General features: G+C 38.9%; 1 protein-coding gene across 1 annotated transcript in view; it reads left to right on the forward strand.

Moving 5' to 3' along the window:
* Positions 1 to 378: 378 nt before the first annotated feature.
* Positions 379 to 19,674, forward strand: part of LOC140201231 (endothelial PAS domain-containing protein 1-like) — a 124,326-nt gene continuing 105,030 nt past the window's right edge. Inside the window, exon 1 of the mRNA XM_072265002.1 lies at positions 379 to 864. Coding sequence (XP_072121103.1) covers positions 839 to 864 — 26 coding nt within the window. The 5' untranslated portion in view covers positions 379 to 838. The remainder of the gene's footprint in view (positions 865 to 19,674) is intronic.

The following is a 19,674-nucleotide window of genomic DNA, read 5'->3' on the forward strand; positions in this document are numbered from 1 at the left end:
ATTTTCAGGTGTATGTTACAGACAACATTCTGACTTTGCTTATTTTCTTTTAAAGTGTGCCAAATTTGGAGGAACTAACTAATGGCAATGTCCGCTGGAATTGGAATACTGGCTGCTTTGCAGGTTATTGTTTCGTTCCCCGACCTTTTTGTTTTTATCGCGTTATCGCCGTCTTAACTACCAGGGAGGAGAGGGACTTAACTGACACGATAAGTGTTATGTAACTAGACCTAATGGAGTTAGTTGGCAGATCCTCCCATCGGCAGCGGGCAAAGGTTGAGAGAGAGTTAAACACAGTTCGGAGGGGCGGGGCCGCGCCGCGATCGACCTATCAGAAGGCGGGGATCGATTCACGACCTGTCATCTGGCCCAAGAAGGACAAGCCAGGGGGGAAAAAAAACGCCACAGCCATCGAAGCATAAGCCTCCCGCCGGGTGGACGTTCAAAAGCAAGATTTTCCTCTTTGGCTGCTCTCTTTATAATTAGTCTTCGCCTCGGAGCGGCTGTACAATCCTCAGCAGTGTCCTGAGACTGTACGGTCGGCTTCATATCCCGACTCTCCCAACACCTCAACCACTTGACTCAACTTTAGGTATTACTTTCTCACACACACCGCGAAGAGGCTGATAAGGAAAGAAGAAAAATACCAAATCGCACAAAATAATAACAACGACAAAGTTCGGCTCTGCGTGTGTGAAGGAGGGGGAGAGAAAGTGAAGGAAAGTCGCTGAGGGAAAAGAAGTATGAATGCTGCCTTCTGTAGTGCATTGCGAGTTTGAACTTCGATTATCACCAGCACTTCGTCCTCGCTTCTCTATAAACGCGAATCGCCAAAACCATGACAGCCGAGAAGGAAAAGAAAAGGTAAGATATTAATTAGGCTGCTAAAGATCAGTAATGATTAATTCATTTCTGACAAGTTGCAGAGCGTGACTTGCTGGCGAGTGTCTGGGGAACTGGACACGAAATCACAGTGGAGATAATAAAACAATAATGCGACCATAATTTTCGCGATTGTGCTGTGTGGAATAGTTCTGTCGAGGTGAATAGGTCGCGGGCAGCTGACTGCCTCTCGCTCGTCAGCTGCTACCTGTCTCTCAATATTGCCAGCTCGTCCCTCAACCCCTTTACCAAGGGCAAAAGATAGTCCGCTCCAACCAAGATCCACACGCACTTGTGAAACGGACCGAATTACTTGAATAGTTTGTTTTCACTCTCTCTCTCTCTCTCCTTCGCATGTTTGATTTGCGTGCGCTGTTTGTGTTATCTTTTATTTAGTGTGTTTTCCACACGGTGGCAACAGGCGCTCGGGGCCTGAGCTGCGGGATTGACCTCTGCCAACCGAGGACAACTTCCACTGGACACCAGTTGAAAGAGGGCATGATGTTTAAGCCTTTGTTGCAGCCTGAGACTCTCGCGTGGCTATTATTTATTCCATTTTGGAGATATTTGCGGACTCCCTTTGCAGATCTTTAATGTTCTTATGCCGGGTACCCACTTATTATTTCTTCTTAAAATGTGTTTTCCTTCAAAGCAAGTTAACTTCACTAAACTTCACTCGCCCCATCACTGAACTGTTCCCACAACCCATGGGCCCACTTTTAAAGACTTATCTCACGTTATCAATGTTTATTGTTTATTTTTATTACTATTATTCTCTTTTGTATTTGCAGTTTGTTGCCTTTTGCACATTGGTTGTTTGTCCGTCCTATTGGGTGCGGTCTTTCATTGATTCTATTGGATTTTCTGAGTATGCCCGCAATAAAACGAATTCCAGGGTTATATATGGTGACATCGATGTACTTCGATAATATAGTTACTTTGAACTTTGAACCTTGAACTTCGAAGACGGGTTGTCACTTGCGACCGCATCCGTTGTTCTGCCCGGTATTGGATTTGACAACCAATCACAAGGACGCGGGCGTTACTTTTGGAGCCAACTTCGATGAAAGTTGGATATTATTAGGAAGAAAAAATACGGGCATTGCCTGTAAAAATAGATTTCATTGCTTACCTTTTTTTACGGTGTGAGGATGGAACCACGGTGATGTTATTCCATTTCGGGTAGTGATTCCCCTTTCCTCAGCCGTAATGCATTGGTTGATGCTGCTTGAAGTTCTGTTGTTTTGCTGAGAGCTATTTCATCCAGCAGATAGAAAAGACTGACATTACGGGAAAATAGCAAACTGCGCTTCAGAGTATTGCACTTTTCTACGGTAACATTGCCAGCAGCTTTTGGATGAATTGCACTGACCCCCCTCTCCCCCCCCCCCGTCTCCGCGATAGGATATCTGTGCTGTTTTAGAGTTAGACTGAGCCCGTTTGTTCTTAGTTAATTTTTGAGCAGAAAGGATTACTTTAATTTTAAACCAGAAGAGACATTCTGATTTTGAGACAGGGTGGTCAATCTAAAACATTTAAAAGCTGATTACAAGTTTACCTTTGAGAACTACAGTTACAGATTAGAGTTGGGTCCAGGAACAAGATTGGGAGGGTATATTTGGTTCTCATTAAAAGTCACAACTATATCATAACTATCTAGTGTTCATGATAGTATAAACCAGGCATTCTTAATTCAAAAACAGTGCCATATGTGTTGAATATGAGGACTTTATGGAACGTTATTCGCAGCGACGTGCTATATATATAAATAAACATCAAAAATGCGCGCAAATTTATCCACATTTTTAAATCATAAACTGGATTGATCCTGGTGCATAACATTGTACTCAAATGTACAGTAAAGTTTTTGATTAACAAAGAAACTTTACAGTTTTAATTTGAGTATGTGTCAACATGATTCCTTCAGCTGGCTTGTCCCCTGAATATCTGTCGACTTTCCCAAATTCGCAGCGAACACTATTGATTTTAAACTTTGGATATGTGAAGAAAGCTGCCTTCAAGTTACCGTTGTTTTTTTTTTACTTCCCAACTGATGGTTATTACTGTTTCAAAATAAATCTTTGTTAATGTGTGGGGAAAGTACCAACTGAGATTTCTAAACGTTTTGATAGTAAGAAGCAGCTTGGTCTTTTATGCAAGTTGTATCCTTGCATACATGCCAATCCCCAACGCTTTCAGAGCCCCGACAGCAGTTGATTAATATTGTATTCGTATTATGCGAAATGGACCAAACTCAGCAATTGCTCCTGAATGCTGCCTCTTCAGCGCAAGTTGCAACAAGTTGCAACGCGTATAGCGTCATGAGTGATAGGGCATTGTATTATAACAGCGGAATACTCGACCATCCCGAACACTGAAGGGCCACTGTTGGCGTTAAAATGAGATTCGGTGATGCTATTCTCAAGCAGTTTAACCCCTATTAAGTTTTACTTTCTCTTTGGACAGTTCCTAAACTTCAAACGGTTGCACAGTAGAAGTGAATTTTTACGGATAAAGAAATAAACAGCTCTTTGAGAATTAAGGGCAAAATATTCGTTGGAATTTCTGATCATTGACATGAAAAGCTAACTAATCTTCGTCTTAAAGATCAGTGCATTAGAAATGAATATCTTTACTTGCATTGTAAATATATTCGTGTTTAGCTGGAATCTGCAGCCAGTTTGTTTCCTTTGTCAAACGCGCAGCTCTTTGGTACCAAAATAGATTATTATGCCCCATAATACCGAAGAAGTAAGGTAAAATTGACCACGAGATAAATGACAGTAGACTCCATCGCTGTTTAATTAACTGCCTGTGGTGCCGCATGAAGAATTTGCGGGGGGAGGGGGCGGAGGACACATCTACGTAATTTTAATACGCCAGTGCACAATTGTTTAAAAATAGTTTGCAACATTTTCATTCTAGTAAGAGCTGCCCCGTGCGAATACCTTTTGAAGTTTGGTTCACAATCGCGCTGCTCTTTTTGGTTAGTTTGAAGGACGTGATTTCCAGTAGGTTCACGTTCTGAACACCCTTATTTCAAATAATGGCCCCAAAGAGTAGACAGATCAGCCTACGATGAGCAAAAACACTGCCGCGATGCAGAGGTGTATGCCTAGAAATGAAAGTCCAGGAAACTTTGAAAAGATAGCGTTTTTTGCCTAAATTGGTGCTTTTTGTTTCTTTTTACACGTGTTAATGGGACATGGCACAGTTCAAACAGAGTACACAATCGTTGAGATCTGTGTGTTCATGTCATGGTCAAAAGTACATTATTGTGTGTAAACTACCCGAAGGTTCAGGTGAAATATTTTCGATGAAACGTATTTAGAAATTAGTTCTTTTTAGTCTTGGTTGGGATGTGAGTGACATCTGCCAAGTCAGCATATAGTACACATTTCGAGTAGATCTATGCATCAATGTGTCACTGGACGGGGATAAGCTCGTTCCGTTGCCTGAAGAAATCCTCTAAAGGATGGGGAGCAAGATAAATACTGCAAACAGTATTTCATACAAACTTTGAGTGATATTATAGTTCCCGTAACATAAATTGCAAGTGTGGAACATTTCTTCGTTTAACTATTCACAACCGTGACACCTGAGCAAGTTTATTTAGATACACCCGTTTCATTGCTAATGTACATTCGTTACACACCGCTGCTTGCTGTTTCACAATTAAACGAAAAATCGTCGAACCTGCCCTTCGGACGAGAAACAAGCGAGCAAGCCCAGGTTAACGAAATTCGTGCCGATGTGCTGCAGGTGCGGTGGTAACCTGTGTAATCTGTTACAGCACGGTTTTCAATCGGGACACGAAATGGCTGAACTTAAATTTATAATACTCTGATTTTATATCACTTTCACTTGTAGTGATGTTTGCATTTAATAGACTAAATGCTCAGAATACACAACCGGAAAGGGATTCGGGAGTTTGATCAAATATAGGTGTGCGAGGGAATCGAGGACAGGGGTTTGTGGAGCATTTTAAAACAAATAGTGAAGATGACAATGTGTTACATGAATGCTTTTCTCAACTTTTGCTGTATGAGTGTACTGCTTTTCCATTATGAGGGCACCGAGCTGTAGCTAATTTAAAGCCCCGGCTTAATCGACCCGTGTGATTAATAGTGACTTCAATTATCTTGACCCCTTAGCACCTCGCGTTAATAGCTTTAATTTTTGTTTTAGAGTATGTAGTGATACTTTTTCATTGTTTCCATGTGTAAATATGAAGGTTAAGGACTAGGACAAAACTATTTTGTTTTAATCATTCCTGTTGCGCATTTCTGTCTTTGCTGGAGCACTTGTGACATCAGTGATCCATTCCATATTTTTAGTAAGGAGTTTATAGTTTGTCCTGTATTAATATGGTCCAGCCTGTCTGATAGATATCTGAAACGATCTCTTCTGTCATTCATCTCCTGGTCAATTTTATCTTGTGCTTACTTGCCACGTACAGAATAGTTGAAAATGCAGTTCTGTTATAAATAGTAACGTGTTCTCTGTTGAGGAGAGATGGATTTAAGAAGATGTTATTATGGATCTTTGCTTTTTATTATTATAAGGCAGCTGAAATTGCAATCTTGTTCATAGTTGTAAACCAATGAATGTGGGACAAATAATGTGATGATGGGAATGTTAGCAGCTTCCAGTTCCTTGGTTTTGTATACATTGTACATCTTTGAAGAACAGCGTTACGGAACTCTCGTAAATTACATTATCGTGTTGCCTGCTCAATTTGGACCTGTTCATGATGTAGAATTTTGCTAAAAAAAAAAGTACAATTTATGATTGAATTGTCTCTATTTTACTGCAAGACAACAACTCTCATGGGTTTTCCTACACTGGCTTATGGATAACTATGTGACCCAGGAAATATACTATAATGGGCGGGGGGGGGGGAATATGAACAAATTTGTTAGCATTTGAAAAGAAAAATGGATTGAGGGTTCTAACCACTGTGGAAATATACTTAGGTGGACCTTGTGAGGATATAGACTTTTGATTGGCTGTGATGCTTTAATGACATAGCTCATTTTAGGTTCACCTGTGATGGATGACTACTTTGAATTTTGGGTATTTAAATCACCTTCTGATATCACTTGATCAGCATAGCAGGATTTATTAAGTGTCTATATTTAACTGCAGGATAATATAGGGTTTCCTACACTGAGGTTTATGGGTAACTATGGCCAAACTATAGCCAAAATTTGGACTTCTACCTTGCAAATATTTGCCAGTCAATCAATAATGCCATATTCCTCTTTACCACTTACAGTTTCTGTGATAATGGCCATAAGTGATTATATTTCTGTGATAGATTTTACTAATAAGCACACTTGTGTGTTCCATTAATGAAACTGTAATAATTGAAACTTGTATTAATAGTAAAGATTAAAAATAACTGGAAATACTAGGCTTAATAGAGGCCACTGATAGGGTGATATTTGTTTCATGAATCAAACCATCTAATAGTTCAATTTACCAACTACTTATTCAAAATTTATGTTTTAAAAATTACTTTGTTAGGGGGTGAATTTATTTTTTTTACAGTGTCTGGAACTCTGCTGGGGGTGTATGTGGTAGAAGCAGCTATGATAGCAATATTTAAGAGCCACTTAAAACCGATTGTGAATAGAGAAATATTGATCATGAGCAGGCAGATGGGATTAATTAGATTAGCATCATGATTGATGAAGACACATCAGGCTGAAAGGCTTCTTCCTTTGCTATACTGTTCTACCTCAATGCTGCATGTAATGATTTGATTTGTATGAACAGTATGCAAGACAGGCACCCCACATGTGACAATAAACCAATTCCAATGGTCTAAAACACCTCACAGTAAAAGAAGGGAGTTGGAAATGAGAGGCAAATAGTTGTGGTTTCCAAGTTTAGAGTATAATAGCAAAACTTAATTTGGAACTGAAAGCAAAATAATGCAAATATTAGCTTTATCTATTATAGTATTATTGATACAGCAATCAAAAAGTTTGTTCACTTAATACCTCAAATTAACGATGGGCTGAGATATAAATTAGAGTAGGAGAGAGAGAGTAAACAACAAAATTCTTTGCAAATTAAGCACTTGAAATCTGTTGCATTGAAATACTGAAGGAACGGATCACTATATTAGCAGCAGTTCATTTTTAGCACCTGAGATTGTAAATAAAAATGTTTAGTTAATATCCCTAACTGACTCATGCAAGTCTCCAGCCTGATTGCATTCAACTGATGGTGAAGCATGCAAGGAGGGACTAGAGCAGATTGAGCCTCTCTGAGAGAGCACTTGGAGGCTGAATGCAAAAAAAATTATAAAGAACTGCAGCCTTTCAGTAATGTCAAACATCACCTTCCCCACAGCCACCAAACCATCTCCCAGCTGTGGCAGAATCTGCTTGGTTATGCTCAGCACTCATTGGTCACCTCAGAACCCACAGCATCATTGTGGAAGCAAGCTTTTCTTGACATTGAGGAACTGTCAAAGTACAGAAAGTGCAATTTGAAGTGACTTTTAGATATTTGAATTTGACTGTAGATCTGAGGTTGCTGTAATGTTTGTGCATAAATATCAATCAGCACCATTTCCATTGGCTGTTTTAAATGCAAAACTCTCATTTGTTTTAAGTAAAAGAAAAATAGAAAATAACTTACGAATTGAAGCTTATTTGCTCTTTTATAGTGGCTTGCATCTGACATGACAAACCTTGTACATTATGACTGTAAAAACTATTCAGATGTTTTGATAGACATGTTTTGATAGTTGAATTTTTACGTAGGATCTTTCAATACAAGTAGTGTCCTGACTGTAACCTCTGGTAATTAAATATGTGAAGTCAGCATTTTACTTTGATTTGCAGAATGTTTAGGGTGTTTCCTTCCAAGGATCTAGACAACAATATTCAGGAGCCTACCATGTTTAATTATTCAAGCTTCTGGGTAGAACAGATTGGTATCTGATTCCTGCAGCTTTTTGCATTGAATTTCATTGTGTAGAGCTAGATAGAAGCAAAGAATTGGGCAGGTCTTGTTCAATTTCCCCAAACGTCATTATTTTTTCCCCTGTTGATTACTGTCACTTTGAGTCTTGGTGTGTTATAAACATTAGGTTTGGTATGTTATTTTTCAAAAGGAAATTATTTTTAACCATTGATTGAATGGAACACTTCCTGCACTTAAAGGAACCACTTTGCAGTTTTAAAACTAATCTATGTTTCATCATTTGGCTAATATTTTTTGAAGTAAGCATTTTTTGTTCCTTGAGCTTGATTAAATGCTTCACACCATTAAGCAAAGCAAGCCCTGCCCAAACACAACACTTGCCAAATTATTTGTAGAAATGCTGTATGAATCAGATATTTAAATTAATTCACAACAATGTAATGTAGACATTGCAACATAGTTTGATTGACCCTGAGAAGGGACACTGGAATGGTGAAATGCAATTGACCCGTGCCAAGTATTTTACAGTTCATGCTGCCCATTTATTTATACAGTTTCTGCATTGTGAAACTATATATTGCAGAACAACAATGTTAGTATTCACTCCACTTAACAATAGTTTGAACCTTTAAAAAGCTGAACTGCCAGAAGTTGGAGCTAGTGCTAGTGGTCATGTAGAAAATGAATCTGACCTGTGAAGCATTTAAAGAGTTTAGGGTGAGCCTTGGTATCCAGGACGGTCCCACATGGCACTGAAGGAAAGCCAGAAGAGGAGTATCGTCCATGTAGTCCCCTTGGTGCATGCTTCTAGGCAATGAGAACAAATACTTGAGAATGTCAATACTAGAAATGGATCCCCTAGAACCTGGATACAGTGTTGTAAGTTCAGCCCTTTTAACAGTATTAATAGGATAGGCCTTTGGTTTACATCTTGCAACAAGATCTCCCTGTTCCACAGCTTTGTATATTTTCCCTTTCAAATCCCTAAGAAGTGCATACAGGCCAGACCACTAGGTGTCAAAAAAAGAGAATGACAATGGACTGTCACTGACCTCAAGCTTGCAGCCAGGTGATCTGCATGTAGTGAGACACAGGATGACTGTGACTATGAAGTATTAGGGTCAATCTGGTTTATTAGCATGAAATTTGTACAGTGAATTTCAATTAATTGGGATACAACAGGACCAGTATATTTTGGCTCAATTAGCCAAAGTTCATGGAAATAGTTAAAAAGGTATTAAAGCTACGTTTTAATCGAGTAATAAATTATGTATTTAAATTAAATACACAGCAAATTAGAACACTAACAATATTACTATGGTACTATAAAACTGTAGTTCCAAATAATTATCAACAGAGCAATTCATCCAGTGTTTGCTGCCATGTTCTTTTGATCGCCTGTAAATGTACAAAATCAGCAGACACCTAGTGCAGATAATGTTCTGCGTTCATACAGTATTATCGACGACTGCATCCTCCAAGTCTTGCATCCTGCCTATTTTTTGCCAACTATCCGTGATAAAAAAAAACTGATTTTTGAACACAATCATGCAACTGATGCTATTTAAAAACTGTTCGCTCTTATCAAGGTGTAGTGTTTAATGGCCACAAGAGTGCATGCGCCTGAAGCTAGTTAGAAACTTCCCGTCCCAATTAAGTAGCCTAGTGTCCCAAATAAACAAAGGGAATTCAGCTAATTTCACAGTTAGTTTTAGTTTTTTAGCAGATGTCCCAAATATGTGGCTGCTCCGATTAATCGATGGCCCAATTAACCAGGATCCACTATAGTTTTGTGGCAGCAGTACAGTGCAAAATATAAAAATATGTAAAAAATATAAAAATAGCTAGTGAACAAAGCAAATAACAGGGTAGTATTTGTGGATTTGTAGACTGTTCAGAATCCTGATGGTGGAGGAGAAGAAGCTGTACCTGAAACTTTGAGTGCAGATCTTCAGACTCCTGTACCTCCTCCCCAATGACGTTAATAACAAGAGGGCATGGACGGTGAGAGTCTTTAATGATGCATGTTGCCTTCTTGAAGCACTGCCTCTTGAAGAGGTCCTCAATGGTGGTTGAGTTGTGCTGGTGATTGAACTGGCTGAATCTACAACCCTCTGCAGTCTCCTGCAATCCTGTGCATTGGAGGTTCTATACCAGGCTGTGATGTAACCTGTCAGAATGTTCTCCATTGTGTTTCTGTAGAGATTTGCTAGATCTCTTCAAACTTCTCATGAAGTAGAGCCACTGACATTATTGTGTTGGGCCAAGGGTAGATCCTTTGATTATTCAGGGGTCTGTGGGAGGAGCCACAGGGGCAGTCAGCAGAGGGGTGTGTCCAAACAGGTAACCCAGTTACAACATATATATATGGTTTACCACAAGATGTTAATTCCCAGGAACATAAAGCTGCTCACCCTTTCCACCACTGACCATTCACTGATGACTGGACTGTTATATTTTGTAATCCCAAACATAAAACTAATTTCAAGAAAAAGTTGAGAGGCAAGAAGAATGGGTCTTAGTTTTGTTTTTACTTTTAGCGAGGCGCGCATGTATCATGTAGTGCCATGCTGAATGCAATTCATGTATTTTTACATGTAACCCATAATTAATTAAACAGATAAAGTATGCTTACTCAAATCTTTAGAGTCTTCTCCTCTTCCAAAGAAAGTAAGCTGCACTTTAAAAAAAATTTGAACGTCTCACTGTGCTTCAGTGGGTAGGTAGTCATCTCAGGTTCATTTAAAACTTTCTCAATACTTTGAAATATTAAATACAGAACACTGACTTTCCCTTCCTGATGTCCACAATTAGTTTCTTAGTTTTGCTGATGCGGAGTGGGATGTTATTGTGGCAGCACTCAACCTGCTGATTATTGTCACTCCTGTATGCCTCCTCTTCAACATGTGAGATGCTGCCAACAATAATGGTGTCATCGGTATTTTTGTAGGTGGTGTTTGAGCTGTGGTTTGCCATCTAGTTGAGTAGTGAGAGACAAGCAATCATTTCGGGGAAATGGCTCATGTATAATTTGTATAGGGTTAGGGAGCTTCAAGAAATGTGGCCGTAATGCGTGCTCTGATGCATTGGGTTTGAATCAGGACTGCGAAATGGATGGCAAATACATGATTGTTGCAAAAATTGGGGAACCTGCCAGAAATACTGAATTTAGTCTTGAGTTTGGAGAAACCCAACACCATCCTGGCACAAGGCTTTGCATAAAACTTAAAGCTTGAACCTACTTATTGCAACCTGAAAATCATTACCATTTGGATTTGCGCACTTGTCATTTCACGGTCTGATGGTAAATTCCTTTACACCACTAGCAGGAGGCAACAAGTGTCTGAAAATTACAGCAGCTGCTCACTATAGTATCAAACTGCTGCTGTAGAATCCCAGGTTGCTGCTTTGAGGCAGTAGGGCCAGAAGAGGTAAAGAAGCCTTCATTGTATCCATGCTGTGGAAGCACATTGTCACCTGAATATCCATGTGGCCTGATTTATTGTAGTCATCCTTGCATTTGAACTCAAATGCACTGGGTCTTGCATGTGTCGCAGCCTTATTGACTTGTCCTTTTCCCAATATGATGCACTTTTCACAATCTCATGCCTTAAGGCAGTGTAGATTGCAGACTGTTTAAAATAAAGAGATAATTGCATTCACTGAAAACTGTCAGTCAATAGTTTTCTAAAGTTTCTTCCTGTAAATAATAGTTTCAAATTTAAACAAATTCTCTTCTACCAGCAAAGACAGCAAAATAATCATATATAACATTTGCTTGAAAACGTGTACATTCAGTTCTGGAATCTTTGTTTAGTATTCTCTACTTTCAAGACAAAGGCTTTGTGGTTTTAGGGATCTTTGTGGTTTTTGGTCTAATTTTTAAGTACTATATTGCTGAGAAAAATCACAAGGGGCACTGGATGTAGGTGTGTGGGTTTTTAAATGCATTATCATTTGTATACCTTATGTATTTTCATCAAAATCAAAAATTTGGTTTTTTAAGTGTGAAATATAAGGCTGGACTAAATTCATGAATAGGAATTTCCCTATGTGTGAACTTTACTGGAATGCTTTCACATTTTCCAGCAGTGTGATTTATTAGATTTAGGGCATGTAAGTAACATCTTGTAAAGTAGCAAGGCTTGTTTGCATCCACGCTGTTTGCCTCTTGCAATAAAGGCCAATGTTCTAATTACTTGCTGTACTTGCTTGCTAATCTCCTGTCATTGTGTATGAGGAGTTCCAGATCTCTGTGCATGCATGTTCTACCATCTCTCTGAATTTAACTTGTATTCTATTTTTTCTGTTTTTTCTTCACTCTTTACATCCCATCTGCAACTTACCCTCTCATTATATCGCCTTGTAGACTTCTATTTTCGTAGCTTGATTTCCCTCATATCTTCCTCATCAGTTAACTAGTTCATCCAGTTCTTTCATGTTAATAACTTTAAATAGTTGAAAACACAGAAGTGGATGAATTTTGTGGCGCTGCTGAATGCAACTTGCCATCTGGAAATGAACCATTGATCCTGATTGTTTTTGATTTTTGGTGCGTCCTCTCTATCCTGTAATGGTCAATGCTATGAACTCTTCTTTTGAACTCCCTTTCATGTGGCACCTCATCAAAAGCTTTCTGAAAATTGAAATTAGTTACAATTTTATTTATATTCTATATTCTGATCAGGTCTATTATCACTGGTTGCTGTTAACCCTTTTGTTCTCAGTTTGTTTTTTCCCTATGACATACAAAGCCTCTCAAATCCATCTTGAGAGATGGATTGCCTCTCAAAACAATCCATCCCTACCATTCTACTTGTTTCCTTCTGCAAATTCTTACACATGCCCATTAATTGCCCCCAGTTCACCACTACCCACCCTCATTAGAAGTAATTGCAGGGCATCATCTTCAGAAACTGAATCACAGTCACTGGGGGAATGTGTAAATTAACACAGAGAGTGCTGGATGTTAGGATGGAACTTTGGGTCACTAGAGTTGTGAAACAGCACCGATTGAAACATGCTACCTTGAACCTTGCATACATTGTGACTACTGCAGCAAAGGTACAAGTGCCTCAGGACTCACACCACCAGGTTCAAGAACAGTTACTACCCCTCAACAATCAGGGGTTAACTACACTTGTTTATGGACTCTTTTATCTTGTTATTTCATGCTCATTATTTATTGCTATTCATTTATTGTCTGCATTTGCACAGATTGTTTACAGTTCCTGATGTTTACATGTTAAAGATCCTATTTACAGTTACTGTAAATACCATCTATAGACTTGCTAAGTATGCCCGCAGAAAAATGAATCTAGGGTTGTACTTGGTGACATATATGTACTCTGATAATAAATTTTATTTTGAACTTTAAACATTGAACTTTAAGAATTTACCTGATGAGAGAGTTGTGCAAGGCAGACCAGACCAAAACTTCTGAAGTTCACTGTTCTTGATTCCTTTCGGCAAAAAAATATAGATTTGAAGAAGAACCTTAATTTGACTTGTACGAGTTATTTCAATGGCTAAATTTCAGTCTTTTACTCACTATGCAATGTCTGTGCCTAATTTTATTTGGTTAACATGACAATCAAGGTTGTTTCTATGATCATTTGAATGGCAGGACTAAAGGTATAAGAATACAGTTTTTTCCTGTTGAGGAAGTGACACATTGTTTAAAAATATTTTATTGTGGTGCATTTTAAAAATAATCTTCCTTACGCAGGCAGATCACAATAAGTTGTGATAATATCAAGTCATCATGTGTTGTGACAATGAGATCTTTTGTAGTGTAGCTAGTTTCCTGTTTTTAAAATTTGATGAGTAAATATGCTGTGCCTTTACACATTTACCTACGTAAAAGGCCTCGTGTGAATGAGTTGGACTCGGTATTATCAAGGGTCTCCTTGTCCTTGGCTCAGAAGGAAGTGGATCAGCCATCTCCTTGTTATAAAACTCCTTTGACTTCTTTTGTAATTAAAAAAAAATTCTCAGTGATTTTAGGAATTTTACCATTCTCATTATTTCTGTGTATTAGGTCAGCACACATTTAGGGGGAATTCACAAATTTTGCTACTAATTTATTTCTCCAGACCAGTTACTCACAGCCCAGGTAGTTCACATGAAAGAGAGTGTGAAAGTAAGTAATCCTTGACCATCTGGATTTTCCAGGGCCTCAAGACAGTAGAAAGAAAATTCACTAGTTTTTTTAGGCTTTGTTTAGAATAGGAGGCAACTTCAATCAGCAGAGATTAAAAAATGAAGAATACAGTGTTTTCAAAATAGTTTCAATATAATATTTGTAGTCATATTTTACTTCCAAATGGTAATAATAGTAATATCTCCAAGCAGACTGCCAAACATAGCAGCTTAGAGGTCCATTCTGATCAAGTTCCTTATAGGAAGTTATTTTGTTTCATTTTCTGGACAGCTAATTCCACTTTCTGTATTGGTGATGATGGAATAGTTCTCCAGAATTTTCTAAGGAGGTTTGATACAACTTTTCTATTTGCCACATATTCAAGCATTTCATCATGACTAATGTTGTATTAATTTTAAAAGTATAATTACATTTTGATTGCAAGCTTTGCAAAATGATTATGTTGTACAAAAGTAATTTTATCTTGGTTTCTGTCTGACACTATTTAAAAATCTGACATTAGACTCTTGTGAAATAAATGACAAGGATCTATCTTACCAACATTGGATAAATATCTCCAAAGGCATTGTTTTGATTTTTCAGTCCAGTTCCAACAGCTTGGAAGCTATTTACCCACAGTGAGCCATTCTAAAATACAGGGCTGTATGTACAATTACGACACGTAGCTTAAGTCAATAATGTTCCTTTGGAATTTCAGATCAGCCTGTTCAATAATAACAGTCTCAACCAGGAAATGATAGCAATGTTCTTTTTGATACAACAAATCACATTAATGAGAATATGTTACAAACATGCATATTTGGAGCAGGCCATTTGAAGCTTTACACTTGTTCTGTATTTTTCACAACATCGTAATTAATCTGATTGTGAACTTAATGCCTGCTTTTCTGTCTACCTGTTTCAATCATTCACCCACACCCACCCCTTGTTTATAATGTATCTATCAGCCAGTGCATTCGAAATATTCAAGGACTTGGATTCCACTGCCCATTGAGGAAGAAAATTCCAAAGCATTGTAATTTTGAGTGTTTGAAAATAATGGATCACTTATATAAGAGTAACTCCCTAGTTTTAGGTTCTCTTAAAAGAGAAGCATTCTCTCCATATCCTTCAAATGAAGATCTCTCAGTCTTGAATATTCCAATGAGGTCACCTCTTGAACATTTAAAATCCCCGTGGATGCCAGCCAGATTCTCCAACCTGTTAGCCTAGTATAACTCAACCACTACAGGCATTAGTTTAGTCAGCCTTGCCTTAAATACTTCCACTGCATTTGCGTTCTTTCTTAAATAAGGAAAACACCTATATGCACAATTATCCAGAAGTGATTTTGCCATTGCCCAACAGAACTAAAGCATATGTTTCCTTTTTTTATTCAATTACATGAATACTAAATAATTCCACTCTGCAAGCTTTAATTAATAGCTCATCTTGATGAGTCGTAGAAAATTACAACACAGAAGCAAGCCCTTTGGTCCATCTAGTCTGTGCTGAACCATTTAACCTGCTTACTCCCATTGATCTGTACCGAAGTTTGTAAATCAAGTAAAAGATTACCTGGATCTCTATTTCATGTTTTAGGTAATATGTTTTCGTATATATCCTGCCCAAGTGAACAATTTTGTATTTTCCCACATTGTAGTCCATGTGCTATTCATTTAACCTATCAATTTCCCTTTTATTCTCTCCACAATTTGCTTTTTTACACTTTTTTTTGACAGTCGTATCTTCAGTGCATTAATTCAAGTCATTTACATTAAAACTTAAGGGCTCGGTACTGTTTCATTGCATGTGGCTTGTAGATTTCCAAATATTTGGGCTGTGTTTCATGTGGAAAAATTGTTTTCAAAAAAGGAACAAAAGCATTTAAAATTCCTTGTTGAAAATGCCTTGTATTTGTATTGGAATTTTTTTCTTGGTCTGTTTCAAATATGTAAGAAAACATCAGTTCCATTTAAACAAAAATGGATTCTTTAAGAATGCAGCTGTTATTATTGCCAAAGTTAGGAAATATGTTAAAGAGCATCATGTGCGTATTTCTGTTATTTAATCTTGGTCGAGGTTAGAAGTTCAGTTGAGAAACATAAGGGAACAGATGCTCCTCTGTGACAATGTACCCACGGTCACTTAAGTAGTTAATCAGTTTTGTAGTAATGAGCACATTAGAATTTAAGAGCAGAGAAGCTGCATGCCTGTTGATCAAGCACAGAAAGTTCTGGATTATAGACTACTTAGAGTGTGTGGAGAAAATCCCCTTCCCGCAGTGGGAATGACTGCCACTGATTTGGCCCTTGTGGTTGAACTCTTGCCCGTCATCTGAATTTCACACAGACTATTCACCAGGCCTGCCCAGAAAACTGTCTCCTCTAACTTCCTGTGAACTTGCATAATATTTCCTTGCTTCTTGAATAACTATGATATTAGGCTGGATCTCTGCCCATAACAAGTTTGTGAATTACAAAAGCTGTTGTGAAAGGGTAAGCATCAGTAAACAATGAAACACATCACATTACTATTTGATGCATCAGGTTAGATGAACTTTTATGAAATTCTGGGCTATCCCAATGGTGCCTATTCAACAAACTTGAGCTTAAATTTATCTTTTTGGAGCTTTAAATTTGACAAGGACCATATTGTTCATGATTGAAACAATGTTTCAAAGCTGGAAAGTGGAGTACCAGTGGTTGTGACACTTCTATCTTTCGCAAAAATAATTTGCTGCTTACAAATGCGAACTTGTGTTAAACTTACGGTGATGTACTTTTCAAATTTTTGTCTTCTGGATGGCATCCACCTGTTTACACGATTAAAGTAAAAATAAAGTTGGAGGAGCCATAATTTCACACTTGAAACCCCAAGTCAAATTCCAATGTGAACTTGTATATCTTTCATCAGCTCTTGTGAAGCTAGGTGGTAAAGGTGGTAAGATTGGGATAGGAATGGGTGAGTAGTTCAGGTTGCTGAAAGCATAATAGAGAAAGAGATCAAAATATTTTGATAACAGTTTTGTTGACTGCTTGGTTAAAAGGTTTTGTTCACAGTACTACTGGCACTTTTGACAAATTTGGAGTTTACTTTGTCAGACTTTGCAGGAATATGGACCTTCAGTGCACAAGGCTACAGTTTATACTTTGTCACTTTAGAACTTGAGACGACCAGGATGAATGGGAAGAGCAATGGATAGCTTCAGCTAGCTACAGCTCTACGTGAGAGCAGGTCAACAGAGGTGAGTTGAGCTGGCAGGAAATGATACCCAACTCAACGCATCTTCTGTCTGATGGCAGGCATTTAAACCTGCTGTCAAATAGTGACTGATCGTCTCTTGCCCTCATTGTCTTCACTACACTGTCTCTGTAACACTATGTGCTTTATTCTAGTATTGCCTTTCTAGTACTTCTACTTCTCCTACTTCGCATTAGGGTTAGGCTTCTAGTACTACTGCTTCTAGGTACTGATGGGATGAAATGATCTGAATGACCTTAAGTCATCGGAGCAGGTTTAGGCCATTCGGCTCATCGAGTCTACTCTGCATCATAGCTGATTTACAGTATTATCCCTTTCAACCACATTCTCCTGCGTTTCCCAGCCTTTGACGCCCTTGTTGATCACAAACCTAAAATATACCCAGTAACTTGACCTCCACAGTTACCACCCACTGGATAAAGAAATTCTTCCCCATCTCTGTTCTGAAGGGCCTCCCTCTATTCTGAGGAGGAGCCCTCTGGTTCTGGACACCCCAACTCTCGGAAATATCCTCTCCACGTCCACTCTATCTAGGTCTAGGTGTTCTTGTACATCAGTCACTGAAAGCAAGCATGCAAGTACAGCAGGCAGTGAAGAAAGCTAATGGCATGCTGGCCTTCATAAAAAGGGGAATTGAGTACAAGAGCAAAGAGGTCCTTCTGCAGCTGTACAGGGCCCTGGTGAGACCACACCTGGAGTACTGTGTGCAGTTTTGCTCTCCAAATTTGAGGAAGGACATTCTTGCTATTGAGGGAGTGCAGCATAGGTTCACAAGGTTAATTCCCGGGATGGCGGGACTGTCATATGTTGAAAGATTGGAGCGAGTGGGCTTGTATACTCTGGAATTTAGAAGGCTGAGAGGGGATCTTATTGAAACATATAAGATTATTAAGGGATTGGACACGCTGCAGGCAGGAAGCATGTTCCCGCTGATGGGTGAGTCCAGAACCAGAGGCCACAGTTTAAGAATAAGGGGTAGGCCATTTAGAACGGAGTTGAGGAAAAACTTTTTCACCCAGAGAGTGGTGGATATATGGAATGCTCTGCCCCAGAAGGCTGTGGAGGCCAAGTCTCTGGATACTTTCAAAAAAGAGATGGATAGAGCTCTTAAAGATAGCGGAATCAAAGGTTATGGGGATAAGGCAGGAACTGGATACCGATAGTGGATGATCAGCCATGATCACAGTGAATAGTGGTGCTGGCTCGAAGGGCCGAATGGCCTACTCCTGCACCTATTGTCTGTTGTCTATTGTCTTTCAATGTTTGATAGGCTTCAGTGAGTCCCCCCCCCCCCATTTTTCTAAACTCAAGCAAATACAAGCCCACAGCCGTCAGAAGCTCCTCATACATTAATCCTTTCATTCCCTGGATCATTCTCATGTGGATAGCTTGCAAAACAGTTTTTCGCAGTATTTTGCAACATGAGACAATAATAAAGCAATTATCAAATAATCATTTACTATAAAAGTGATTTTACTTATTTGCCTAAGACAATCTGACAGTACCTTCCAGACCCGTAACCCCTACCATGTCTATCCAAGGCCAACTGGTACATAGGAATACCACAATATGTAAGTTCCACTCCTATTCACACACTATCCTGACTCACATTATATTTTTGTTCCTTTATTATGGGGTCTGTTTCATCCCTAACTTCTGTTTTATGTGGAATAGTTTCACTAAAACTTGGCAATTCAAGAAAGTGCCTCCCACCACCACGAAGGCAGGTGGGAATGGGCAATGAATGCTTCCATTTTTGTCATACCTACATTTCTTGAATGATTTTTTATAAATGTGTATATGATTACTGCTCCATCAATTCCTCTTGCCTTCAGTTGTGGTGAAGGCATTTTACGGAGTTGTTTCCAGGTTGCCACACTTGGATAAGGTGAGTGACAGATGCCAGGTAGTATTTGGAATTGTTTCTCCAGTGATCTCTTTGGCAATCAGCAGATGTTCAGAATTCTGGCTCTTTTGCCTTGGGAAAGTGCATCATTGGCTACTTGCACGTAGCAATGAGTTTGCCCAGCCCCAAACACTTCAAGTGAAATTATCATTCTCTGCATTGATTTCTGGCTGGTGCATAACCACAATATGATATGCATGCAGGTGCTTGCAGGATTCCTGGGCAGCTGCCACAAGGACTTTGCCCTGCAGCATTCTATCTTCCCTGATCTAATCACATCTTCAACCAGACTTGCTGGCTCAATGAAGATGCAGCACCTCACACCATTGAATAATGTGGTGCAATGCAAAGCATTTTAAAAATACGTGGCCCATTGTGTCTCTGTTGGTCATCAAATACCTATCTAATCTCATTTTCCATTACTTGACCTGTGGCAGCCTATGCCATCGGCATTTCAAGTGCTCTCCTAAACACTCCTCACCTAAATGTATCTGTCTCCACCACCCCCTCAGGCTAGTCTGTTCCAGATTTCAATCGG

The sequence above is a fragment of the Mobula birostris genome, chromosome 8, assembly GCF_030028105.1.
Source record: "Mobula birostris isolate sMobBir1 chromosome 8, sMobBir1.hap1, whole genome shotgun sequence".
In the NCBI taxonomy this organism is placed as follows: Eukaryota; Metazoa; Chordata; class Chondrichthyes; order Myliobatiformes; family Myliobatidae; genus Mobula; species Mobula birostris.